The sequence below is a fragment of the Zea mays genome, chromosome 9, assembly GCF_902167145.1.
Source record: "Zea mays cultivar B73 chromosome 9, Zm-B73-REFERENCE-NAM-5.0, whole genome shotgun sequence".
NCBI classification, from domain to species: domain Eukaryota; kingdom Viridiplantae; phylum Streptophyta; class Magnoliopsida; order Poales; family Poaceae; genus Zea; species Zea mays.
This window is the reverse complement of record NC_050104.1, coordinates 30,375,525-30,402,882: the sequence shown is the minus strand read 5'-3', so window position 1 is coordinate 30,402,882 and position 27,358 is coordinate 30,375,525. Positions and strand designations below refer to the sequence as shown.

Sequence of the window (27,358 nt, the reverse complement as noted above, 5' to 3'; positions counted from 1 at the left end):
TCCAGGATGGAAAGCTAATCTTCTCAGCCGGGCTGGTCGTCTTGTCATGGTTAAGACAGTGTTGTCTTCTGTCCCTATCTATCTTATGCTTGCTTTAGAACTACCTAAATGGGTTTTTAAGGCAATCGATAAGAGGAGACGAGGCTTTCTTTGGAAGGGGCAAGGTGATGCAAATGGAGGTAACTGTCTCGTGTCTTGGGAAGCTGTCCAGCGGCCTCTCAAGTATGGTGGTCTGGGTATTCTCAACCTGGAGATGTTTGGATGGGCCCTACGTGCCAGGTGGCTTTGGTTACAAAAGACTGACGCGTCAAGGCCATGGGCTGGTCTCCCTATCCGAGTGCACCGTAATGCAAAGGCCCTCGTTGATGTGGCTATTACCTCAGTGGTAGGCAGTGGTGAATCTGTGAAGTTCTGGTCTGATCGTTGGCTCCTTGGTAAAACTGTGGCTGAACACTGTCCAACCCTTATCCAAGTGATTTCTAGAAGGGCTTTAAAGCGAAGAACAGTAGCTGAGGGGCTCACAAATCGTCAATGGGTGTCAGATATTCGGGGAGGATTGTCTGTAACGGTCCTAGTAGAGTATCTGCAGCTATGGAACTTGGTTGATGGGGTAGTTCTGCAACCTGACATCGCAGACCAACACATCTGGCGCCTCTCTGCTCATGGTACATATTGTAGCAAATCGGCCTATGATGCTCTCTTTGTTGGCTCTATCCCTTTTGGCCCTTGGCGACGTGTCTGGAAGACCTGGGCCCCCTTACGATGCAAATTCTTTGTATGGTTGGCAATCAAAAACAGGGTTTGGACAGCTGATCGACTTGCAAAAAGAGGTCTGCCCCATCCAGTTGCTTGCCCTCTGTGTGATCAGGCCGAGGAAACCATCCAGCATATTCTTGTCTCTTGCGTGTTCGCTCGGCAGATATGGACGTCCATGCTACACAATTTAGGCCTCCTTGCCATTGTGCCTCAGCATGGATGCACTCGTTTCTCAAATTGGTGGTGCCAAAGTATCAAGAAAGTGGAGAAGAGTCTAAGAAAAGGTCTTAATTCCTTGATCATTTTGGTTGCTTGGGAGATTTGGAAGCATCGTAATGCTTGTGTTTTTGAGGGGGTTGTGCCCTGCACCCAGCGAGTTCAGAGTGCTGTGATTGAGGAGGGCAACGTCTGGTGTTTGGCTGGTGCATCAGCTCTGCAGGACCTCCTGCTGCGCAAGCTCCCTAGGGGACCTTAGCAGTTTTCCTGCTGGTAGTCGTTTTTTGGTCGGGTTGTTACCTTGTGTGTGTGTGGTGCGTTGTGTTTTTGCCGGAGGGGTCTCGGCCTAGGGGCCTTTGTAATTAGGGGTTGACAAGTCTTGTCTCTCCTATGTTCTGTTTTTCTTCTTAATATAATGACACGCAGCTCTCCTGCGTTTGTTCAAAAAAAAAGAATGGTAGGATTGTCGTCGACGCCAGACATGGTGGTCGATGTGTCTTTTGGTTCTGGTACCAAATTGATGGGGGTTATGTGGATTGGGCTAGGTCTAGGGGGAGTGCACCAGGATGAATGCACTAGCAGGTTAGATTGGGAAGAAGAACGCATGTTGTAGGGACTCCGGCGATGGACACGCGACTGTGGGCACCAGGGCGAGATGGGAAACTCGCCAGGATGACCCAAGAGCTGTGCCAGCCGGCAGCAACTTCTTAGATAAAAACCCTAATACAAACTAAGGCCTCCTTTATAACTCAGGTGGCCTAACAACTTATCTGCTAAACTTAAGGGATAACTGAAACAGACTCCAACAAACACAGAGATAAACCAGGGGATAAGCCCCTGCTACGACTCAGGGCTGTGCGCTGGCCTACTGCCGCGCCCCCCTTACTTCTTGCTGCACCTGGTATACTGACGCCCTACGAAGGAGTCCACAACAGTTGTTCATACACACTTATGAGATCCACAGACTCATTTTTATTTTTTATTAACAAAGTAATGTTTTAGAAGGGCAGGCCTACACCAGTGGTGAGAGTTGTCTCATTAAATCACCAGGTCGCTGGTTCAAAGCAACCACTCTACATTTGTGGAGGAGTAGGCTTGCCTCGGTTTATCCTTTGTCCAGACCAAACTCATGTAGGAGCCTCCAACACTGGATCTGCCCTAACTAAATAATGTTTGATTTGGAGGTTTCTTAACATCAAATCTCAAGCAATATTTGTCATTAAAATATAGGTTTGAACTTTTGGTCTTGGTCAAATTTAGTATCCTGCATGAAGCAGGAAAAAGGTGGATTTATTCGTAATTTTTCAAGTGCTCCAGCACTCTAGATGTTAATGTAATAATGTTCCATAAAATATTCCACTGCAGGAGCGGAAGGAAAAAGTCTTACATGCCTCTACTGTATTGGCTCAAGGTGTTGGTGGCGATTTCATTGCGCCTGATAGCTTGCTGCAGGAGGTAGATGTCTTCCATTTTTTTATTTTTATCTTAATTTTCATTGGCAGAAAGTGTAATTCATCCTAAGTTATTTCAAACCACATTATGCAGGTTGTCAATCTTGTGGAGGCACCTGTGCCCATCCTTGGTCGATATGATGATTCCTTCTTAGAACTTCCTAAAGATGTACTGATTACGGTATGTACAGCCTTTTATTGTGGATGCCTAGAAGCTAACTTTTCTTCAATTCTTGACAGTTCAATGACTAAACTTATAAGCTGCTAACATGTAATCTTGTTTAGAAAAAATAATCCATTGTAGTGTGCTGCATTTTTTTAATCAGAATTGCAACTACAGGTTATGCAGAAACATCAGAAGTATTTTGCTGTAATCTCCAAGTCCACTGGCGATCTGCTACCTTATTTTATTGCTGTGAGAGATTTTCCTTCATATATTTGACAATTGGGTAATGCCTTTTTATTCTTTTGTTTAACTCACTTTTCTATTAGGTTGCCAATGGTGCAATTAGCAAGGAAGTTGTTCGCAAAGGGAATGAAGCTGTTCTCAGGTTATTCAAATGCCCTATGATGATTTTATAAACAAGTTGTGACATGGATCGCAAAGTCATGTTTGTTGCGTGAACAACAATTTCCTTAGTCAACTAAACAGCATTATGATTTAAGTGCTGTTTCTGTGCCCTCTGAATTTTTTTATTAGGGTATTTTACTACTTTCGTCAGCTTTAGATTCTGATTTGTCGTACAATGCAGGGCAAGGTATGAGGATGCCAAATTCTTTTATAAGATGGATACACAAAAGAAATTTTCTGAATTCCGAGGCCAGCTTAGTGGCATTCTTTTTCATGTAAGTATACTGTCCTGAATTCTTCCGCTTTTTCTTTTGTAATGTTTGTATTCATAATAATTACATCCTAATTGAATAGGAAAAACTTGGGACAATGCTCGATAAAATGACACGTGTCGAGAATACCGTTGCTGAATTGGCCCTTATTCTTGGAATAAATGAGAGAACGGTCCCAATTATCAAAGATGCGGCTGCATTGGCTATGTCAGATCTTGCCACTTCTATTGTCACAGAATTTACTTCACTTGCTGGAATTATGGCACGCCATTATGCTTTGAGAGACAGCATCCCTGAAGAGGTTGTTATGATTTTTCAATATGGCAAATTTGGTACCAACTTGTCTTAGCATTCTTTTTCTTTTTACGAAGGGGCGAAGCCCCCTATTTCATTAAGAAATAGGAAAGTTTGTAACAACCGCCATCACACGGTAAGACCACCAAAAGACCAACCACGGCCAGAACGCTATCTAGACTCTAAACACTATCACTAGATCAGTGAAGAGCCTACGATAACAGGAGAAGTTTTGGCCTACAAAGGACTACATAAGACTTTCTTATTTACAACCAACAAGACAGGACTTGTCTTAGCATTCTGTTGGCTGATTACATATTCATGTCAAAGATTGCAGAAGCACTATTTGAGATAACACTCCCTCGGTCTTCGGGTGATGTGTTTCCAAGAACAGATGCTGGTATAGTTCTTGCGGTTGCTGATAGGTACTTGTGCATGCAAATGTAGCTTACTCAGGTCTTGTTCGGTTATTTCTATCCTATGTGGATTGGGATGGATTAAGAGAGATTTTGACTTGCTATGGATTTAAACCCACTCAATCCCCTCCAATCCACATGGATTGAGTGCTAACCGAACATGCCTCAGTTATAACTTCCGGGTAGTACTGCATTTCATTTGTCCGAGAATTTATTCAAGCTAAGCTGCTACCCTTTTCTCATTTGTTTCACAGATTGGATAGCCTAGTTGGATTGTTTGGAGCTGGATGCCAGCCAAGTTCTACCAATGATCCATTTGGACTTCGAAGGGTCTCTTATGGATTGGTAAGGGAGTTAGATAAAGGCCCAAATATCATCACATGAAACTTTCTCACATGTGTTTTATCTAGGTCCAAATATTAGTTGAGAACAAAAAGAGCTTTGACCTCAGACGAGCTCTCACCTTATTGGCAGGGGTGCAACCCATAGCAATAGAGAGTGATGTTATAGATGAGGTCAGTATGCATTTCAGATAATGTTTATGTACTATGTTTGTTTAGTATAGGGTTCCTGACAGATTTAAAATCCTTTTTAGGCAGTACAGTTCGTCACAAGGAGACTGGAACAGCTTCTGGTACATATTATCTATCTTGATCTTTAATGACAGTTGAGTATACACATATTAGGTTTTTCATTGTGGGTGTTAGCTAGGGATAGAGATACAGTGGTACACACACTGGTATATTTTTCATGGAAACAAAAAAAAATTGTTGGGATGGTTATCATTATTTCTCCAACTGTTATGGGGCAGACCCAGCGCCGGAACGGATACATCTGCATTTCATTTAGAACTCATTTTGCTCCATGTCATCAAACTGGTCGATGGAATCCATTGCCCTTTTGAAAGTGGCATTTCTTCTTGTCATTGCCATCAGGTGGATGAGGGAATTAACTGCGAGATAGTCCGATCAGTGCTTATGGAGCGTGCAAACTGCCCTTATCTAGCAGCACAAACAGCGACCGAAGTAAGATGTTATGTGCCCCACACACCTATCCGTCCCCAAAGATTCTACAAAATACAAATAGTTTTTGTTTGTGCGGACACTTGCAGATGGAAGCATTTTCGAGAACAGAAACATTTCAAAAAATCGTTGAAGCGTATTCAAGGCCAACAAGGATCATCCGTGGAAAAGAAATTGAGTCTGCTTTGGAGGTACTGTTTTAAACATGTACCATCATAATTCATAAACTGTGATTTCAGTTCAAATTATGGTGAAGTTTTTGACTCGCAACTACCCCATCACCAGTCTTGACTATGCGGTATTTCTCTCCTGCCTCTGATTTTATGTGTAGGTTGACCCACACGTATTTGAGAAAGATGAAGAGAAAGTTTTGTGGAGCGCCTACTTGGAGGTTGCTGATAAGATCCATCCTGGTACATGTTTTTCATATCCATTTTTCATTTCAATTTAAATGTTCATTTGTCTGATTCCTCCAACTACCCATTCTGTAGGTGTTGATATTAAGACCTTTGTGGATGCTTCTCTTATCCTGATACAACCCCTAGAAGATTTCTTCAATAGTGTCTTCGTGATGGCGGTGAGTTTTGTGAGGCCCTTGAAAAACTTAACTTGTGCTGATGAGTGAGAGTGATGATGGTGTATATTATGCGCAGGAAGACGAGAGAGTTCGCAACAACCGGCTAACGTTGCTGAGGAAGATTGAGAGTTTGCCCAAGGGGATTGCGGACCTGTCAGTTTTACCTGGGTTTTAAGCTGCCTATTCCAGCCAGGGGGTGTGAGCAATAGCCGTAGCGGAGAGATGATTTTGATTTTACAAGTATTTCTGATTAAAGGAAAAAAAAACGTCGTCGCAGTAGGGCACGGCAATCCCAGTAAACGCTGTACTTGTAATTCTGATTAATACAGTCAACAAACGGAATCATATCTCAAATCTTGTGTCGACAAACAATACAGACCTAAAAAAAGAGAAAAAGGTTACAGCATCCACCTGTAAGTTATCAGGGTTATTGCAAAATCAGTCTACAAAGCTCGTCAAATGTGCCCTCACATACCTACCTAGCTAGATATTAATTGTACATGACAATTAGTGAGTTGTCTCTCCCTTAGGTTCAGATAGATACTTATCTGCGTAGTGTAGAAGCCGCCGCATCCTTAGGACCATGTCACAGTGAAAGGGCAGTGCTGTGCGCCTTTCTGTGTACACCGGGCTTACTGTCAACCAAGACAGAGAGTGAAGCTCCGCGGCCACAGCTTCCAGCACACTATGCATCTCCATCTCACACTCACGACCTGTTGTCTCCTGACTCAAGTTCCTTGCCTGTTTGCTGCCGCCGCCGCCGCCTCGGCTCATCTTCTCTTGAACAGTCCCACTGCTGCCTCCATAGTGATCGATGATGCTGACTGAGAGAACAGAGGGCTGTTCATCCTTGGTGAGTTGTGCAGAGTCCCTCCTAACAGGTGGGACGGCTTTCGAGACGACATAGCCCATCGCTAAAGGAATCGCAGTCCCTTTGCTGTGCAGTAGATGGGCAAGCGGCGGTGACTCCGATGTGAGGCATGTCGGGAGCTGTAATGTTGCAGGAGAGAGGTATCTCATACTTGGCGAAGGAACTAGAAGGTACGAGTGTGACGCTGACATTGACCCAATGGACTTCACTGGAGTGAAACCTTCCAGGTAACTCCAAGGGCCACTGCTGCCTTGACTCCCTTCGCCTGTAAAAAGTGTTCCAAGTTTAATATCTTTTACCATTGATCTCCTTGAAAAACATTGAAATGAATTTTTAATCTGTGTTGGTCTAGGTGCTTACCAGCTGAAGCAGGTCTGCTCAGTAGATCTGCTTGGCATGTGAGATGCAACGAATGATCTTGGGAAACTGCAACCAAACTGATGCTACGAACTAAGTGCAGTGATCCCCTTGAAGTGTCCATTCCACTTTGTTCCACAAGGATCTGTTTTTTGTTGCCAGATTGTCCAAGTGCACCTTTCATGAAGCTTGATTTTGGATGAGGGCTATACAGAGGGTTTGGTGAGGAAGGCATGTTTCTATCTTGAATTAAGGCCATGTCTTGCTGCTGCTGCTGCTGGAGCGTAGGACCATTTGAACTAGGTGGAATACCCTCAGGTATGGATCGCCGTAACTGCACAGGCCACTTCTTCACTTCATTGCCACCATAAGAGTATATTGCCTTCTGCCATTCTGCGGACAAAACATATTAGATCATCGCGTTAGTCTCGAAACAGAAGGTATCTCAGTTCCTGATAAAAACAAGTGAGTACCTTGGATTTCAAGCTCAAGGAAACCTCCGATACGAGTTATTATGACATCTCGTGGTCTCATATTGCTAGCCTCAGGTGAAGACGACATTATTTGACAGCCTTGCTGTAGAATTTGGATGAAAAGGCTTTGGAGAACTTTAGTGTCTTGGCGGCTACTAATACCACCAAAAGGAAATATTAAGCTGTCCAATAATTCTCCTCTAGCATCTGTCCAAATGCACACTAGCCATCGCCAGTCCTCAGTCCAACCATAACAGCAATGAAGACTTGCTGCACTGTCACTCTCAGATACGTCGAGTAGAGGGCTCACTCCACTATCAGAGTTACTTCCTGAAATTGAGCCATATACCCTGCTGCCAGATGCATCTGCTCCAGATTTTGATGGTTCCATTAAAGCATTAAGATCGGCAGACCCAGGGTCTGCTAGTATGAAAAGTGGCTCAAAGGCATATTTCCTATCATCCTGAGCACATAAATCAGGCAGCTTACTTGGGTCCAGAAGTCCTCCCGAACGAGCAGGCTGCCATGAGTTATCCCATGTTGCCGACCTCATGGATGCATCAAAATCGGTTTCTCGAGAGAGAGTTGGCCCAGACATTCGAGGAACTAAACATTCCTTCCAAAGAGTAGGAGCAGGAGATGTAACATGCATCATTGTGGACTGAGATCTACCCAAATAAGTTGGTGACTGGAACATATCGCTTGTGGAGACAGCCCGTGGGATTCGTCGTGCCTTGTTGTACACTGTGAATGCTATGTCCTTCAAAACAGCAAGCTCCTTGTTTGGCTTATCCATTCTCAGTACAGTTTCAATAGTAACAATCTGCAAGACGAGCTTGGGTATACTGAACCCGGATAGCATAACGACATTTGATGCTGATGCTTCATCTACAGAAGCACTGCTGTTTAGGGCTTTGGCAACCTGTGAATATAGTAACTTTCTTTCCCTTTCCGGGGATGAAATAACATACCCAAGAGCAACAGAACATTCTACTAGCGTCTGTAGAATTGCACAAGGTTCTGGAAATGGGCAAACTACATAAATTACCTGCATGGATAAAGGGCTAGTGGTGTTAAAATAGGGTGAATAATTTACCATGTTGTGAATATCATTTATATCCACTACTGTGAATATTAAATGTTAAGTTACATGAATCAGATCAACGGCAAAGGAACAAAAAGGAAAAAGATCTTACTGTGCAAGGTCCACTACTGCTCTCTTTCTGATTTGTAGATATGTTTGAAGTCAGCTTTATATCCTTAAGTATCCTTGAAATAGATGTTACAAAACTTTTCACGCTCCAATGTTTTGAAAAAGCTTGAAGACAGTCACTTGTTGAACTGATGGGACCTAAGTGGCCACAGCGAACCTTCTTCAACTGCTCAGGACAATCAACTAGAACAAGTCCTGAAGGCAAATATTTTCCAGGAGATAGTTCCATTTGTCCTCCATTGTTTTGGGGCGAATGAGTTCCCAGTTTGCAAACTTCATAAACTACAGGAACACAAAATTAATGATGACAAATGCTATTAAAAACACTTTGCATCATAATGAACTGGAACAAAGGTTTGGAGATTAAGAACATGCTGAAGTACATAAATCTGCTGGAGTGGCAAAAGTATTTCTTGCCTACATCAATCGTTCTGTACTGTTGTAAAAAAAAGGGGGGGATACGTGAATCATGTTTATGGTGACATCTGGTTTATGTTTAAAATATAGTGTTATGAGCCATATTAAAAGCATATAAGCTTATGTACTTACGTTCAGCTGCATGTACTATAAATTGGCAATTATTTAGGGATAGACTCAACGCGGGGAATAGATTATATCAGCAATATTATTCATGAGAAATAACTAAAGAAAATACGAAGCAAGAAAAACATCACTTGCCTGTTCCAAGCTGCATGAAAAAATCAGCTACCGCCGAAGTCAACATATCAATATCAGGGCAAAGTGCATAGTAAGTAACCTAAAAGAGAACAGATGACAAAATCAATGAAACGAATATATAGTCACTAACTGTATATGTCGGAGGGGGGGTGCTGCTGCGGCATTTGCGCTATGGTGGCTTTGCTGTTACAAAAAAATATTCACGAACCCGGCTAAAAGCAGTGCTAAAAAGATAGTTTCAAGTAGTTAGACCCTGTTTGGAGAGGAGGAATTCCCCAGAAGCAGCATGAAAGGAAAGGAGCAAAAGAAGGTAGTGACAGAACACTGCCAAACTAATCTTACAGGCTTCGGCAAGGCATAAGGTTCAAAAGGAGCTTTCTCCCATGTTTTAAGACTATTCACCGAGGCCTTCAACCAATCATCCTGGTAACTGCAGTTTTAATGCTTGCATCAGTAACTCATGCAAATACATATGCTTAAGCAGGATAAAACAATTCATGGAAAATAAAAGATACATTACCCGACTAGCATAGAAGGTGAAGGGAGGACAGCAATGGTTGGTCTGACACGGTGATATCCCTTTTGGAACTCTAATTCTGAAATGCCTGCAGTGACACGCAAATCTCCTGTGATACAATCATCGTCTCTTCCTCCCTTTGGCAATATTATTTTTGCAGCAGAATTATCAAGTTCAGAGTGCAGGTCACAGCAGGTATACCTCGATTGCTACTGGTTGGCTGGGGTGGGCTCATTGAATCTCCACCAATGGACAACGAACTTGACGGCTCCAGGATATCACCACTGGAGTACTGAAAAGAGTATGCATCTCCCGTACCTGCAGACTCAGCAGCATTGCCTCGACCCCTGCACCAATCAATTACTGATAACGGGCCATCCATGTTTGCAAAGGCAGCTTTAAGAGCTACTCTTATATCTGACTGCAACAAGCTAATCATGGATGGCTCTGAAACCTGTACAAAGGGGACTGAACATGAATACTGGAATATGGAGAAACAATGTACCACACAAGTACCAGTGATAATAAAAAAAAACTTGACCTGTGGGGGTAGGACAGCCCCCGGGCATCATATATAGAGAAGACCTTCTCACGCAGGTCAAGAAAATCCCCCGAACCTTTGCCCCACTCATACACTGTAGCCCATGTAAGAACACCCATGACCAGGGTCAGGCCTTAGACATGTGCTTTGATGTGGGGCAGCCGAAGGGATTTTTTAAACGGGTACATATTTAGTGCAACCATACAAATTGGCGCAACCATACAACCAAGACACAAACATGGAAGTGGGAAGGCCTTCTTTTTTTCTCGAACTCGCAAGAGGATTGCGTGTTATATTAATAAGAGAAGAAGAAAAGATACAAAGAACTAGGGGGGTGGGGAAAACCCCAGCAACCCCCCTAGGAACTAAACAACATCAGCCTGCGCCAAAACAGACAACACAAGGAGCCCTCTGCCTCCTGCAGCACCCCATGTTTGTGTCTTGGTTGCATGGTTGCACCAATATGTATGATTGCATTAGATATGTTCCCTTTTTTAGACCTAGCCTGAAATTCGCTCCTAGAAGAGCCAAACTTAGAATCTGAAGAGTGCTAGTCACACCACCTAACCAACTCAGCCCTTTCGCAAGTACCAGTGGTAATAAAAAATAAAAAAAATGAAGCAAGCACATCCAGCCTAAGATTTTACCTCTGCAGAAAGTGGATCGACTAAATCAACACCAGCGCAATCCTTTGAATGGCATGTTCCTAATAGGCCACCACAGCCAGCATGAACCATAGAAGGATCACAAGAAAATCCACGTCTCTTTTGCTCATCCAGGGAAAGCCAGAAAAAAGAACCGTCCCCGTCATCCATATCAAGTGACATATCAACAAACGAAGTAGATTGTTGAACAAGCAGAGTCATGGCACAGAGAAGATCTACAACAGGTTGTCTTTGTATAGACAGACTTGGGCTTGCACCAGTTAATGTGTTAGCAGACAAAGACTCAAGAGATTTAGGCCCTTTAGGTGTAACAACAGGCCTCCAAACTCCCACATTGTCCATTAAGGATCTGTCAAACATTTCATGATCAATATCACTAGATAACCTTACAGTCATAATTTCTTTTTTTCTCATGTCATACCTGGGGGTGAGATCTGATTTGTTGCTGACATTTGTCTGTATGAAGCTGGATGTTGCACTGTTAAACTCGGCAGATGCTTTGCTTCTCAGAGACAATAGTGTATGCCTAATTCTGCACATGGCAGCCTGGAACGTGATGCATTCAATTTCAGTTGCCAAAGCAGTCTTCATAGACAGCAGAAAATAGCCAGCATTGAACATGTTGCCACTCTTCTTTTGTGAAACAAGAGAAAAATTAAATGAAGTCACACCAGAAATAGGTGGTGACAATTCTCCCTTAGAGGGCTGTGTATCAGTACTCTTTAAGATCTTATCACTCCCTTTATTCCCACCTTGGACAAGTGTGTACAAGTTTGATGAACTAATATCATGTAAATGATTACCAGATATTAGTTTAGAAGTCTTATCTGGCTTGTCTCCTGTGGATTCAATTTGAGAGCTTTGTGCAACATCATATGAATAAACTCTTGCACTAAAACTAGAACTGCCTGGTTTCTTTGATCTAGGAAAGTATGGATTTGTAAACAATGGTGTTGGGGCCTCAGCAATCAAAATTTCAACAGCTGCATATTCTGGAGCAAATGTGAGCTTTGCTTCAGCTTTGGTAAGATAATCAAATCTTCCAGATGATAAAACTTGCGAGTGGGACTGTGCAGGTGTTGCAGTATCATTATGAGGTTCTTGAACTTTAGCAACAACATCTTGAGCTGGGGCCATAATTTGATGGTCAAATGCATCCAAAGTTGTGAAACCAACAGGAGAAAGTCTTTGTTCAGGGATATCCATTGCTGTTGATGGACTATCTGTGAATGTGACATCTCCACAGTCTGAAGCAGGAATTACTAGAGCATGTGATTCAGCAGTACCTGGAGGCTATATGAAATGGAATTTTCAGTTACATGAATTAATACTACAGGTAAATCACAAAGATGCCACTCTAAACAGCCATGTAATCATAGAGGGATGTATTTCCCCATCATCAAAGGTAGCATGCTAACTCCTTAAATAAAACTTATATGATGACAGTTTCCCCATCATCAAAAGTAGCATGGTAAATCTTCAAATAAATCCAAGGAGCAGATAATTCAATAGTCATTTCACAACTAGTTAAAGTAAAAGTTAAATAGGGGATGAGAATGCACGCTATAAGAAATTTCTTTCACCTTTAGTGACACCACAATTAAATGTTTTTCAATCAATGAGTTTAAATTATGAGCTCTAACAGAGGTCATTGGTTATAACTTAAACACTATAAAAAACAGTAGTGACGTAGTTGGTTAAAATAGAGACAAGGAACCAGTAGTAAATTTCTCTTGTAACATTAGTGTAGCAATGCAGCAATATTAAATGCAACTCAAAGAGTCAATATAGTTTATTCCAGTTAGCAGATTGCGGCTGATGACATATACATGTCAGAATTAAAATGTACTGGATTTTAAATGTCATATTTCTATCATAGGCTCATAGCCATTTAAGTTGAGCTCAGCACTATCAAAGAGTGCCTCAGACTTGATTGAGTCACTGTTTGAATGTTATAGTAATGGCTCCGAAGGTAAATAAAATACTACAAGTATATAGAATACCTACCTCACCAAAATCTAACTCCTCTTGTTGAAAGAAGTCACTAAAATCTCCAAACTCTGACAGAAGTATATTGATGTCCATAACGACACCCTCATCGTCCCAGCCCCAAGAGTGTCCAACCTGACCATTCGGGTCTTGTATGTTTTCACAAACATCTTTGCCAGTATGAGAAGAGACTTCTGTTAATTCAGAACGAGGCCGCTTGGATACCTAATTACACAAAGCATCATGATTATACTGACACCCCTACATTCATGTAAAGAGTATCACAATATTGCTTATAAGGCCGGTTCCTAAAAAAGAAATGGTTAACATCTCAACAGTCTCAAAAGTGCAACGTGTAGATGTGACTGAATCACACAAACAGAAATCTGGCACATGAGCTCCATAAAGGCAAGAAATTACAGACAACTCTGATGGTTTTAGCATTGAAGGAACAAAGACATGGTCAAGGGCCACCGCGTTATCTAAGCAGAGGTAAAGCAGATTTATATTTGCGCACAGTTTAGTCACACAAATTATTAACGTGCAGGAATCTAGCCTAGTTCAGTCAGAATCTGTGTGTACACCATCACCAACCAAGGTGGTCATGACTCTTTCTCAAAATAAATCTATGTGAGAAGTGAAACATGTGCATCCGTGTATCTCCATTTATGATTTATCTATTACTAGCCAGCTTTGTGTCTCGTTTTTAACTACAACCATCACATAGTACTTAAAAGTATCATGTATTTTTGAATCAAAATTATGAATAATTAAGTACATTTTTTCCAGATTGTAAGTTGTTCTGACTTTTCTAGATACATAGTTTTTAATGTGTATCTAGGTGCATAGCAAAAATTATGTATCTAGAAAAGCTAGAACTGCTTACAGTTTGGAATGGAGGGAGTAGGTCAACATACTTTTTCACATTTCTGTATCTCTTTGAGGATGACTAAAATGTCTCAAAGGTATAAATTGTTCTCCACAAATAAAAATAAGAATATAGTCACTTATGTCATACTTAACTTAATTATTGATTGCTTCAAGCGTTATGCATTTACAAGAAGAGAAAGCTGATGGTATATTAAGCCAGTCTGTCCTCCCTTTTGCATTTGTATCTCATTCGAGATGGTTGGTAATCACATGGATAATCTCCCATATATCAAAAGTATATCATAAATATCAATAACTTGTTGAGAGAAAAGAATACCATTTTGTGTTTTAAATACAGGAAAAAGGTCAACTCAGTATACTGAAATATGTGAGTAAAGGAATAGATTACAGTACCATCTTACTACCGAGAGTATCATTGTTGGATGGCATATCAGACTGACGACAGGACATTGAGTCAGCATCAGCTACAATATCACCTTCAGTAGCAACTGCACGCTGACTTCCATCAGAAGTGCTACTCACACTACTAACACTGCTGGCCATGCTGTTGCACTTGTTTTTTTTCCTTCTTAGTCTCAGATAGTTAGAATTGACTCCAAGCCCACAAGAAGATCCAAGGAAAGAGCTGTTAGCAGAGGACACCAATTAGAGTAGGGAAACTATGGACATGACAGAGGTTAATAACCAGCACATATAATACAAAATGGAAACCTCATATAGAACAGTTTACTAATATTTCTTGGGTATGACCGAACACTATTAAATTTTACATGGTACAAATAAATTCGTTTTTCTTTTTGCAGGAATTTTAGTGTGTATGAACCATGGTCCATCAGCAACAAGGATATACAGTTCTAAAGAGCTCTCAGATGTACTTGACAATACTCAGTCTAAATATAATAATTCACAACCTGCTGATGGTTCTAGCTCTTGGGAGACTGAGGCCAAGATGATGATTCACAGAGGTATGGGGTGATTGTCAAGTGTCTCGGAAACAAACAGAAGTATGGGGTGATTGTCAAGTGTCTCGGCTCCCAGAGTCGCCAGACCGCGACTACGTAACTCGTAGTCGCGCTCCAGACCTCACCACGAGGTTATGCCCCTCTGCTGGTGGCTTGAGATTGGTAGGGAGAAGAAGACTAGGGACAAAATTCTTGCTGCTCTTCCAGCCGACTGGTACAGCTTTTATAGCCCAAGGGCCGACCAACATGAAGGAAAACCTCTCCCTGATTCTAGGACTACAATTTTAGTAATAGAAATCCTACTTTCCTTCTTATCCTCACTGCAGAAGGTAACCTCTTTATTCTAGGAAAGGGATATCCTACTTCCCTTCTTAGCCGCTGGCTATTTTCCTACTTAGCCGCTGGCAATCTCTTTATTCTAGAAATATCCTGCTTTCCTTCCTAGCTGCTGGCAGCACCCAGCTCACGCGCGCAATCAGCGCGTTCGGCCGCTCGACGCGTATCACGGGCGCGCCTGTATGTGCGACCGTTCATGACAGATTTTCATACCAATTCGGTTGCCCGTCCATAGTTTAGATTATCAGCAGGGTAAAGGTTAGCAAAGGATCATGGGTAGCTTCTCCAAACATATACAGCAACATGACAAAATAGAAGTACACAAGACCAAAATGCAAGTGCTTTGATTTGTCTTCTAAACAAAAACACCTATGATTATGTTAGAATATAAGTGAATTGCCTACCTCTCTCCATCAGCTTAAGCTTTTGGGTTGAACTAGTTGGTGCATGCAACTTAATATGATATCAAAGCCAGAGGTTTCGAGTTTGAATCCTGGTTAGCACAATTAAAGAAATAATTGTTGCTCACTCTTATTCCACATCTAAGGCCTCAAAGAGTCTCGACGAGAGGGGGAGTGTTAGAATACAAGTGAATTGGCCACCTCTCTCCATCAGCTTACCCTTTTGGGTTGAACTAGTTGGTGCATGCAACTTAATAGATTAAAACTTTCAAACAGTGGGTTGATAGAATACTCATCCAGTCAAACACAAAGTAGCTTAAAGAGGATTTGGAATACGTACAACCAATGATTGTGATGCCCACACAAAGTAGCTTAAAGAAGATTTGGAATATGTACAACCAATGATTGTGATGTGGGCTCCTTGTTTCTTCATCTACTCAAGTGTTGTTGAATGGATTCCCAGGAAGGCGCATTATACATCGGAGAGGACTTCGTCAGGGAGATCCCCTCTCTCCATTGTTGTTTATTCTTGCTACGGATGTCCTTGTGTTTCTGTTCTCCAAGGCAGAGGAGGGATTGCTTCAGCAGTTATCCAGCAGGAAAAAGCTTCATCGGATCTCTATGTATGCTGATGATGTAGCTCTTTTCTTACACCCAAAAGCAGCAGACTTGTCCCTCACACTTGACATTCTTCAGCTATTTGAGGATGCCTCTGGGCGGCATAATAATGCTCAAAAATCTAATGTTTATCCTATCAGATGTTCTGAGGAGGACATGTTGGAAGTTCAGATGCTGCTGCCTTGTGAAATATCTTCCTTTCCATGTCGCTATTTGGGACTTCCTCTATCCTTACACAAGTTATCTAGGCAGCAGTTCCAGGCTTTGGTTGACAGAATTGCTGATCAACTCCCAAATTGGAAGGCAGGCTTGTTAACAAGAGCAGGAAGAAGAGTCCAAGTTCAACACGTCCTCACCAGCATGACTGTTTATTTGGCGATGGCAGTGGACATCCCCCAATGGGGTTTAGATGCCATTGATAGAATTAGAAAAGGATTTCTTTGGAGAGGTCGAAAAGAGGCAAAAGGTGGCCACTGCCTCGTGGCATGGGGGAAGGTTTGCCGCCCCCTTCAGCTTGGTGGGCTGGGCATCTCCAGTTTATCAGAACTATGTTAGGCCCTCCGAATGAGATGGCTTTGGCTGCTCAAAACCGACCGCTCAAGGCCCTGGTTTGGTCTCCCATTCAAGTTCCAAAAAAGGCTCGAGCTTTCTTTGATGAGGTTGTGTTCACTGAAGTTGGGGATGAGACCCATACCAAATTCTGGAAAGACAAGTGGTTACAAGGTAAAAAAATTGCAGATCTTGCTCCAAGACTCTTTGCAGTAATCCTAAAGAGGATTGTTAATAGCAGGACTGTGCAAGAAGCAGTTAAGTTGCACAGTCCCAAAGAGGATTGTTAATAGCAGGACTGTGCTCCACCTGCACCATATTCAGATGTTACAGATGAGGTGGCTGCTCTTCCCGCATCATTTCCGGTCATGACAGATGTGGGTATAGACGTTTCTACATCAGCACAGGAAGAAGGGACAGTAGTAGAGGATGATCCCATTGAGGGCATGTTCGGTTACACCAATCCAGAAGGGGATTGGATGGGTTTAACCGAAGGGATTTAAACCCCTCCAATCCCCTTCTGGATTGGTGTAACCGAACAAGCCCTGAAGGTGAGAGGGAGACACAGAATCTGTTGCCTCATAAGAAAAGAGAGGACTTCTTAAAGAAGATTACACGGCAGTCTTCAAGACTGTTAACGGTTCCAAGCTGTGACTTGGGACTCCCTCCTCCAGCAACAAAATTTTCTGCTCCAAGAACAAGTCGCCGGGTTGCAGGAGTGGGTGTGGAGTTTAATATGCAAGATTTGGGAAGTAAGGCCACCAAGAACGTAATGAGGTCCCTACATATCATCTCAGATAATGAAGGAATCAGCCAGGAAGCACTGCATGAGTATGTCAGCCTTTTCAAGCAACCTCTGTCCCCTTGTCATGTGGAGGCTTTGTCAGCCCTTTTTGGGTGGAGTACCCCAGATGGGATCTGCTAGTCAGGCTTTTCCCCCTCCTCCCCTTGTGGATGCGTTGATGATGTTTGTTTAATGGATCCATCAAAAATTATTTGTGGGAATGTGAGAGGGCTCAACTCGTCCTCTTGGCAAAATGTTGTGAGAGAGCTGGTTTCTTCGTTTTGGGCAGAGGTAGTTTGTATCCAGGAAACCAAAATGGAAGAGATCTCTAGATTCTCTATTCTCTCGTGGTTAGGTGCAGATTTTGCTGATTTTGTGTTTCTCCCTTCAGTTGGAGCCAGTGGTGGTATTGTGGTGGCATGGAAAAGTCATTTGGGTTTCACTGGATCTTCCAGAATTGATAATCGTAGTGTTTCTATCTAATTCCGCAAAGAGAATGGCACCTGCTGGTGGCTAACTTGTGTGTATGGGCCCCAAGATGATCATGAAAAGGTTATGTTCCTTCAAGAGCTGAGGTATATCAGGAATGTCTGCAATGGGCCGTGGCTTGTAGTTTGGGATTTCAATATTATTCTTCAGGCGTATGATAAAAATAATTCAAATCTTAATCGACCTATGATGCATCGATTCAGAAGATTAATTGAAGATGTTGCTCTTAAGGAGATCCCCCTGCATGGAGGCCGCTTTACTTGGTCAAACCAGCGTGAAGCCCCTGTCCTTGTCAAATTGGACAGAGTTTTTTGTTCAGTTGACTGGGAATTGCTCTTTCCTAATGTATTGCTTCAGAGTTCTGCTTCTATTGATTTAGATAATTGTCCCTCTCCCTTGATTTTGAGACTTCATGATAACGTTTCAGGAAAAAGAAGATTCCACTTTGAAGCCTTCTGGATTAAATTTGAAGGGTTTCAAGATGTCGTTCAGACTGCCTGGGATTCAGTTAATGAGGAGATATGCCCTTTTCAAACCTTTGACCTGAAGTTAAAAAAGACAGCTAAAAGTCTTATATCCTGGAGTAATAATCAGGTGGGACACATAAGGTCCCAATTGGCCTTGGCTAAGGAAATTCTTCATAGGCTTGAGATTGCTCAGGATGACAGGATCCTGTCCATGAATGAAATCTGGTTAAAGAATAAGTTAAAAAAGCATACCCTTCTACTATCTTCCTTGAAAAGGACCATGGCCAGGCTGAGATCGAGAATTTCGTGGCTCAAGGATGGAGATGCAAACTCTAAGCTTTTCCATTTGCATGCCAGACACTGAAAAAGGAAGAATGTTGTGACCTCATTGAGGGAAAGGGATGTCACCTTAACTGGGCATGATGAGAAGGCTACAGCAGTTGATCACTTCTTCAATCTGATTGGTACAAATGTGGGCAGAGATAGAATCATTGATTTAGAAGCTCTTAGTATACCTAGTCATGACGTCTCTGAGTTGGATGCACCTTTTTCAGAAAAAGAGGTGTGGAACACTATTTTAAGTCTGCCCCCTGATAAGGCACCTGGTCCCGATGGATTTACTGGAAGATTCTACAGAGTGTTGGCACATAATCAAAAAGGATTTCATGAATGTTGTATCAGCAGTTTGGGGTAGGAGATTCAACAACTTTGGCAAGCTTAATACAGCGTATATTACTTTGACTCCAAAAAAAGGAGGGTGCTGCCCAGGTTAAGGATTTTAGGCCTATAAATCTGGTTCATAGTGTTACTAAACTCATCACTAAAGCCCTTGCCAATCGGCTGGCTACAAGGCTTCATGAGATGGTCTCACCCAACCAAAGTGCTTTCATAAAGGGGGATTTATACGGGATAACTTCATGTTGGTTCAGCAAACCTCATGGTTACAGGATTTATACAGGATAACATCATCAGAAAAAGGCTAGTCTTCTCCTCAAGTTGGACATCACTAAGGCCTTCGACTTGGTCTATTGGCCCTTTCTTATTGATGTCATGAAGCACCTTGGTTTTGGCCAAATTTGGAGGGACATTATATGTGGGCTGCTTTCCTCTTCTTCCACCCATGTGCTTCTCAATGGTTTCCCGGGAAAGTGCATTATTCATCGGAGGGGTCTTAGGCAAGGGGATCCACTATCTCCCATGCTTTTTATTCTCGCCATGGACATCCTAGGTCTTTTATTCTCTAGAGCAGAAGAAGCAGGATTATTACAGCCTCTGTCAAAAAACACAAAGTCTTCACCGGGTCTCTATGGGCATGTTTGTTTCGGTTTCTGGCAGCTTCTGGCCACCAAAAGCTGCTGCGGACTGCCAAACGCTCAGCTTTTCAGCCAGCTTCTATAAAATTCGTTTGAGCAAAAACCATCCAAAATCAACATAAACACATAATCGGTTGAGTCGTTGTAATAGTAGGAATCCGTCACTTTCTAAATCATGAGCCCTATGAACAACTTTATCTTTCTCCACACGTAATCGTAATGATACTCAGATTCTTCCCACAGCCAGATTCTCCCCACAGCCAGATTTTCAGAAAAGCTGGTCAGAAAAAAGCTGAACCAAACAGGCCCTATGTATGCTGATGATGTGGCTTTGTTCCTGCACCCGTTGGCAGATGATGTTTTAGCAGCTTTGGAGATTTTGCATCTTTTTTGTGCCTCCTCAGGCCATCGGAACAATGAAAGTAAGTCCAATGTTTATCCTATCCATTGTTCTGAGGAAGACATTGTGGTTACTCAAAGTCTGTTGCCTTGCGCGCTTTCAGTTTTCCCTTGTCAGTATCTTGGTCTTCCTCTCTCTAGTCAAGCTCACTAAAGACCAAGTCCAACCTTTTGTGGATAAAATTGCGAGGCAACTCCCTGACTGGAAGGCTGATTTAATGACAAGAGCGAGTAGAAGGATTCAGGTTCAGCATGTTCTGACAGACATGATGGTTTACTTAGCAATGGCTATTGATTTTCCTTCCTGGGCCTGGGAACTATTGACAAAATCCGAAAAGGCTTTCTTTGAAGAGGACGCAAAGAGGCTAAGGGAGGGCATTGTCTTGTGTCTTGGGGGAGAGTTTGTCGTCCTCTTAAGCTTGGAGGCCTGGGCATCTCCAGTCTACCCGAGATGTGTTGGGCTCTTCGTATGAGATGGTTATGGCTGCATAAAACTGATCCAACTCGTCCCTGAGCGCAGCTCCTTTTTCATGTGCCTAATAAGGTTCGGGCTTTCTTCTCCACTGTTCTTGTTTCAGAAGTTGGAAATGGCGCCAACACCCTATTCTGGACTGATAAATGGATCTAAGGGCAGAGAATATGTGACATTGCTCCCAGGCTTTTTCAGTGTATTCCCAGGAGGATCACAAAAAGAAGAACTGTTCAGGAGGCTCTCCTAAATAAAAGATGGATCTCTGACATCAAAGGGGCCCTCTCGGTGGGAGTTTTGGTGGATTACCTTTAGCTTTGGAACCTTATCTCTGAAATAGTGTTACAGCCTTCTATTGAAGACAAACATGTTTTCAGTATTGCCCCAGACGGTAACTATTCAGCTAAAGTGGCTCATAAAGGGTTCTTCATGGGATCTGTCTATTTCAGCCACTATCCCGGGGTGTGGAAGACCTGGGCCCCGCCTAAATGCAGATTTTTTTCTTTGGCTCGTTGCGCATAACAGGTGCTGGACACTGACAGGTTGGCCAAAAGAGGGCTTGATCACCCTCTGAAATGCCCCTTGTGTGATCAAGAGAATAAAACCTTAGATCATCTCCTGGTCTCATGTGTTTGCTCAAGGATGTTCTGGTTTCAGTTGCTGAGGACTTTCGACCTTCAAATGCTAGCCCTCAACTTGGTTTGTCCTCCTTCATGAGCTGGTGGGAAGAAGCCTCTTCTTCGGTCAGAGGTCTTGTTAGAAAGGGGCTCAATTCTCTTATTGCTTTGGGGGCCTCCATTATTTGGAACCATCGCAACAAATGTGTCTTCGATAACTGGAACCCTAATGTGTCTTTAGCCATTAGGATGGCTTTGGAAGAAAGATGGATGTGGGAAATGGCTGGGGCTAAAGGCCTTCCCTGCCTGTCTGCCCCTCTCCTTGAGGGCTAGTCTCGGAGGGGGTTTAGACAAGTAGTAGGTTGCTGTTCTCGGATGGATTATTTTGGTTTTCTGGTTTTTCGACCTCCATAAGGAAGCCCGTCTTGTTGTACCTGGCCTTCTTAGACCTTTTTCTCCTTCTTAATATAATGAAACACAGTTCTCCTGCGTTTTTCGAAGAAAAAAAATAGCTAAGAGAGGGTTAAGCCACCCTGAGAAATGCCCTTTATGTGACCAAGAGGCAGAAACTTTGGACCATCTTCTTGTGACTTGTTCTTTTTCAAGAATTTTCGGTTATCAGCTTCTGAGAAAACTTGGGCTGCACGCCCTTGCCTCTCAGTCGACTGTCACCTCCTTCTGGAGTTGGTGGGAAGAGGTTTCAGATGTGGTTTCTGGCCTTACCAAAAAAGGTCTTGACTCCCTTATCATTCTGGGCGCTTGGACAATATGGAATCATCGAAATAAATGTGTCTTCGACGGAAGGACGCCAAGTCTATCGTCAATCTTGGCATCTGCTGATGAGAAGTCGTTGGGAAACAGCTGGGGCAAAAGGCCTATGCTCTCTGGCTGCCCCATTAACTGATTTCTAGGGTGTTTCCTTGTTTATCTTTGATGGATTCTTTTTTGTATGCTAGCTACTGGCCTCCGTAAGGAAGCTGTTTTGTCTCTGGTCTTCTTTAGACCTTTTCCTATATCTTCTTATTATATTATGGGGCGCAGTTCTCCTGCGCTTTTTGAGAAAAAAATGATTGTGAGGCACCAAGTGCAAAATTTTCTTTGTAAGTGCTGATTTTCATGGAGCTCCTCAATTTATAGACAACATGGTGAGTGGACAAACATGTTTACAAATTACAACGAATAATCAATTCTTGGTAGTATTGTTGATACAGCATGCCAAAGAAACAAATAATTTGAGACTGACCTGTTCTGAAAGTAAGAAGACGGAGCAAAATTCCAGAATGGCCATGCCTCCCATGATGAACTTCCCAGCGAGCCCTGTAAACACATTCTGCAAATAACAAAACATAAGCCATGTCCGCTATAATCACTGCAAGAAAAAGTGTAAGACTAGTACCGTTTGCTCGAAAAGCGAACAAATGCTTGATGGACCATAGGTACCAAAACAGCTTCAGGTGGGTAAATAAATGTCCTCTCAAGAATTGGAAGGCCATCAGGTGATTCTACCTTACGCTGTCCATCAGAACCGACCATAGCATCCTTCACTGGATCCAATTCTTTTTTTATATGAATATGCTCAAACTCAGAAACTTTTTTGGCTGAAGCAGCTGGAAAGCCAAGCGCAACTTCAACATAGTAACTTTGGCCTCTCAGCTGGCATACAGTAGGTTGACTAAAACCTGGTAAATTAGGCGTCAATGATTTGCTGCAATTGTTGAAGGAACTTAATGTGAGACAACACTGTCAAAGTGACAATCTGTACATATGGACATCTTTAAAAAAACTGAAATACTGAATACAAAATAATTTTCATAAAAGAACATCTCATGAAACTAATACAAATGCTTGCTTGTAGATTACATTGCAACCATCCAAAAGGCCAAAAGGCACACTGCTCACCAGTGGGGATTAATGATTTTTCTTTTGAGAATACTCGCACACAGATGCAGAATACATTTTTAATGTAACAATAATTTTCACTTCTTTTGAAATACCTTGAATAAACTTGTCGTACAAGATCACTTGGACAACAACCGACAAGCCTACCCAGCATCCCACTAGGAGCAACAACAACTGCAACATTCAATGCAATAATCATGAAATAAACACAAATTACAACTTATATAAATGGTGGAAACAACAGACAAAAGTGAAATTACGCATTAATCAAACAAGTCAAGTGTAGAAAATATAGTAAACAATAGTAAAAATCTTCTTTATTCTTGAGAACTGAGAAGTAATTTAGAAATAAATGGCTTCCTTCAAGACACGACTCCAAACATCACTCACATACTTGTCCTGTTTAAAGAATCAACACTTCCAATAAAGCTAAATCTCTTCTCTCAATGGTACAAACATGAGAGAGACATCCTTGTAAATTGAGCGGTGAAGAACTAATTACTATCCTCATACTTTTCCTTTGTTGTGTGGCTAGGCAAAAGTGTACCTTTTTGTTTATTATTATAGCCTTTCAAGAAGAGATATACCTGCAGACCCTACCATATTGAGTGTTTGCTACATTTTTCAATGCCTAATTCATTTCTTCATTGGTGACTGAAGCCTTGCCGTGGTTGACAAGGCAAGTTAATTTAACATGGTAGTTTTCAGGATATGTTATAATTTTATATTAATATCTGTGCACAAAACCACAAACACACAAAACCACAAACACCAGAATGGAGGGACTACTTCTAAGATATAACAGGTAACTGTTTCTAATTGTAAAGGAGACAAAAACTGGAAAAACACATAATTCTATAATTTCGATGACTCGCCAATTCATCATGAACCATTTTTATGAAATGGGTTTTGAGTTGAGCAATACCGTTTTGGATGGTTCAAGTGTTCCCTAATCCCTAAGACCCTATGTCCCTATCGTAAAAACGAAATTCAACACTTTCTCCGCTTAATCCTCAACATGTAAATCATCAAAAAAAATAAAGGAAGTCTGAAGTCTTTCAAAGCGCTGCAATGGTACAACAAAAGAAGCAAGACCTCAAACATTATTGAGGGATGGAAAACAGTACCTGGAAGACCTTCACCGATGGAGGGAGGAGAATGAGCGAGAACTTTCTCTATGTCATCACTACAAAGGTTCCGAACATACCTTGTAGAATATTATTTAAAACAAGGTCATCACTCATCAGTACATATATATACTGAAGATCAGCAATATATCAAGCATTCGTGAGCATTAAGTACTTACCTAGCAGATATTACAACGTGAACAAATATTGCTTCCTCGGTGGCAGCAAAGACAAACTCGACTGTAGGCTGTGCTCTCCTAAAATAATAATAATGAGAATAAAGAAATCAGGAAAGGTAGAGTCCTTGAATACTACCAGCTGTGGCAATATGCTCCGATACAAGATAAGGTAGCCAAATGATCTCTTCAGTTAAAAGCATCAACAGTTCAACACATCCGCATATCATATAATAAAGGTTAACAAAATGGCACAAAAATCATTGCCAAAACCTATGGTGAAAGGAAAAACAGCAGATAAGTTATATATAGTTACAGTGCAGATTGATGATCCAATTAGGTCTGTTCAAAAAGAGTAGTGTATCAATATATAAGCAAAAGCCTATCTAAGCACAATAGTAGCAGGATCCATTACATATTTCATGTCTCACATAGTATATACTATATATTTTTAAGAGCAAAACTTCTGCTGTCATTTGTGATAAAGTGAGCCAACATATCCTCCAAACCCTCACAAACCAAGCATGGAACTTTAACTGACAGCTTATCGTGCATTGATAAGTGGAAAAAGAACAGAATAAGCAAATAAAAGTGTAAAAAACTTTGCTAACAAACCTAAAGCTGTTTTGATTTCTTGTAGGGGGGTTGTATTTTGTAAAAACATCACCAAACCTTGCATATGAAAGCCCTTTCAGTGATCTGCACCCCAAAAAATACAGGGATATTCATGTCCAACCAGCAAAAAATCTTGGTGATTTCTTTCTGCATCAAATATTAAAGAACTACAAGAATACCTTTCTAAAGAATTTCTTAAAGCCTGTGATAGTGCAGCTGCTACCTCTTCCGAGTTGCCTGGGGCTACCCATAAACCATTTGAAGCAACTACAGAGCAAAATAATAAGCAGTAGAAAGATGCAATACATAAGCACTGGGACATTGGATTAAGACATCACAATAAAAAAAATCAACCAGAATTAACCTCTCAGCTTGTTTACAGCAGGTTGGGCGATTTCAGATACCGATGAGTGGCAGCCAGGAAGAAACAGCCAGAGCTTGATCTTCTCATCTGTAATTATAGCAAAGCCATGTGGTATACATTATCCAAGCCCAAACTTAAGGTGAAAGAAAAATAGATAGACATTTAGAAGCCAATACATATGATCATTACCAGGGTTATGCTCTCCTTGAGATGGATCCCATGGACCAACAAAGGAATTAGTCCAAGTACTTAGAAAACCTTCACTTTGTAAGTGAAGATAAGCCGAAAGCACAATGCTATTAAGAGCATCTTTCTGCTCGACCTTTGAACTGAAATAAGAACGTGTATACACAAAACAAGCAAATGATTCCAAACATAAATAACGAATGCCCAAAGACAACTAAGATAAAGCACAAAAGGCCATCAAAGAAGCATATACAGCACCTTTTCTCAGACGCTGCACTTGCATCGGGTTCGATAGGAAGAAACTGAAACCAAGAAACTGTTTGGAGCTCCCCCTGTTAGGGAAAAATATAACAATGAGAATCTAGATGGTTTGAAGAGGTATGCCAGTCATGATATGAAAGCCTGGGTAGTCAAATTTGCTGAATGGCCCAAACAAAAAAATGAGTTGCAACTTCTGGGTTTGACAATGTAAAATGTGTTGGCCTGAGTTGTAAAAATGCTCTGGTCACAAATTCATGGCATTTCTTTCTCTTCGAGGTCTCGAGATGCTTCTTTAGAGATTGTTTTTTCATCACAGCATATTTGCGGTACTTACAAAGGAACTATTGCTTCGGATAATTGTCATATAATAACAATGACATTAAGAAATGCATTATGTTGCTCAAATTGGAAAGAATATCAACTTGAAATGGCTGAGAACCAGATGATGTGAATCACTTAGCGAGAAGCTACAATCAAATAAAAAACTTAAAGCAAGCATATTCCAAAATGGAACAAATTGCCAAGTTTTGGTGCTGCACAAATGGAGCCACATCAGATAGTGAGAGAATATAACAAAGAGTGGGGAGAGGGGCAGGAGTAAGGTCTGACTTACTATTTTGAAAATGTTCGTCCACATAGTTACTGCCAGGTTCCAAAAAGCGGCACTAAGCGCACGCTTCAGCAAGCTGAAGCGCTAAGAGGACGTGTAACGCTTCGCTTTGGGGCATAAGCGCTCCCAAAGCGGCGCAACCCCTTTGTTGGAGCAGCGGCTGCTGGCTCCCGCTGCCCTCAGGCCGCGCGCGGCGCAGCCTGAGGGGTCGGGCGCCGTTGACGATCCACCGGAGGCGGGAGGAGAGAGAGAAGCACGCACGCAGAACACCGGCCGGTGTGCGGAGGACCGGAGGCGAAGGCGCGAGGTGACTGATGAGAGGCGGGAGGGGAAGACGCTGACGCCGCCTCTACGAGCCCGAGCCTGAGCACCGCCGCCGCGGCTAAGAGCCCGCGCCTGAGCACCGCCGCCGTCGCCTGCGGAAGATGGAGCGCCGGCGCTGCGTGGAAGACGAAGATGGGAGATGCAGTGCCTTCGCTGGGTAAAGAAACGTGTGGGTCTGGTGGAACTTGGGCTTACGCTGAATTAATTAGATGGGGGAGATGGGCCACCAAATAAAAGTTCATACTATCATTTTTCTCTTTTTTTCTAATGTTTTTTTAACACATCGTCACATAATTCAATACCCGTACGTTGTGACAGCGTATAAATTATTTGATAAATATTAATACACAAAATTATATAAAACGAACAACATATAGATTATCAACCCTATATCTCACAAATTAACACTAATGACATGAAATTTATGTGCAATTTAAATAGTAATAAAATACATTGATATGCAAAAATATTATATGTTATTCTATACTTTTATTATTATCATCAAAAGTGGACGTTTACATATCTTAAAAGGTATATAAGATTGTACATGTGCTTTGTCATTGATAAAAAATAAACGATGATAAATATGTAGCGAATATTAATCAACACATTGATTCTATAG

At 41.9% G+C, this 27,358-nt stretch overlaps 2 protein-coding genes across 4 annotated transcripts in view; one reads left to right on the top strand and one right to left on the bottom strand.

The window, feature by feature from the left end:
- LOC103638191 (glycine--tRNA ligase, chloroplastic/mitochondrial 2) overlaps positions 1–8,457 on the top strand; it is a 44,943-nt gene extending 36,486 nt beyond the window's left edge. The window contains exons 22-37 of one of the 2 annotated variants that reach the window (XM_008661180.4): positions 2,338–2,427; positions 2,518–2,604; positions 2,764–2,838; positions 2,916–2,974; positions 3,176–3,269; positions 3,349–3,567; positions 3,891–3,985; positions 4,231–4,321; positions 4,387–4,491; positions 4,572–4,610; positions 4,912–5,001; positions 5,088–5,189; positions 5,330–5,411; positions 5,490–5,575; positions 5,652–6,673; positions 6,799–8,457. In XM_008661180.4, the coding sequence (XP_008659402.1) occupies positions 2,338–2,427; positions 2,518–2,604; positions 2,764–2,838; positions 2,916–2,974; positions 3,176–3,269; positions 3,349–3,567; positions 3,891–3,985; positions 4,231–4,321; positions 4,387–4,491; positions 4,572–4,610; positions 4,912–5,001; positions 5,088–5,189; positions 5,330–5,411; positions 5,490–5,575; positions 5,652–5,750 (1,413 nt within the window). In that variant the 3' untranslated portion in view covers positions 5,751–6,673; positions 6,799–8,457. Of the gene's footprint in view, positions 1–2,337; positions 2,428–2,517; positions 2,605–2,763; positions 2,839–2,915; positions 2,975–3,175; positions 3,270–3,348; positions 3,568–3,890; positions 3,986–4,230; positions 4,322–4,386; positions 4,492–4,571; positions 4,643–4,911; positions 5,002–5,087; positions 5,190–5,329; positions 5,412–5,489; positions 5,576–5,651; positions 6,674–6,798 lie in introns of those variants that run through there. The other variant, XM_008661181.4, reaches the window with a different exon arrangement.
- Positions 5,869–27,020, bottom strand: LOC100279985 (uncharacterized). 2 transcript variants are annotated; one of them, NM_001367120.1, is made up of 23 exons: positions 26,416–26,904; positions 25,800–25,873; positions 25,545–25,684; positions 25,356–25,442; positions 25,171–25,258; positions 24,992–25,075; positions 24,380–24,457; positions 24,201–24,280; positions 23,169–23,247; positions 22,571–22,879; positions 22,418–22,504; positions 14,164–14,395; positions 12,898–13,104; positions 11,312–12,183; positions 10,873–11,239; positions 9,886–10,138; positions 9,688–9,772; positions 9,510–9,597; positions 9,168–9,246; positions 8,473–8,771; positions 7,277–8,324; positions 6,807–7,196; positions 5,982–6,711 (listed from the first exon to the last, which is right to left on the bottom strand). In NM_001367120.1, exons 1-23 carry the CDS (start codon positions 26,437–26,439, stop codon positions 6,083–6,085), a joined length of 5,679 nt encoding a protein of 1,892 aa, NP_001354049.1. In that variant the 5' UTR covers positions 26,440–26,904; the 3' UTR covers positions 5,982–6,082. The 2 variants fall into 2 exon arrangements, with proteins under 2 accessions (XP_035818113.1, NP_001354049.1); XM_035962220.1 differs by having other exon boundaries at positions 5,869–6,711; positions 10,873–12,183; positions 26,416–27,020.
- Between the last annotated feature and the right edge of the window lie 338 nt (positions 27,021–27,358).

What these genes read in the sequence shown, in the direction of transcription:
- LOC100279985 (XM_035962220.1), bottom strand. Translation starts at nt 26,439, where the DNA reads ATGTGGACGAACATTTTCAAAATA. An exon ending in CATCGGTGAAGGTCTTCCAG is followed by an intron (nt 23,248 to 24,200) that starts GTACTGTTTTCC and finishes TGAATGTTGCAG; the next exon opens with TTGTTGTTGCTCCTAGTGGG. An exon ending in TCACCTTCTATGCTAGTCGG is followed by an intron (nt 9,598 to 9,687) that starts GTAATGTATCTT and finishes TTAAAACTGCAG; the next exon opens with TTACCAGGATGATTGGTTGA.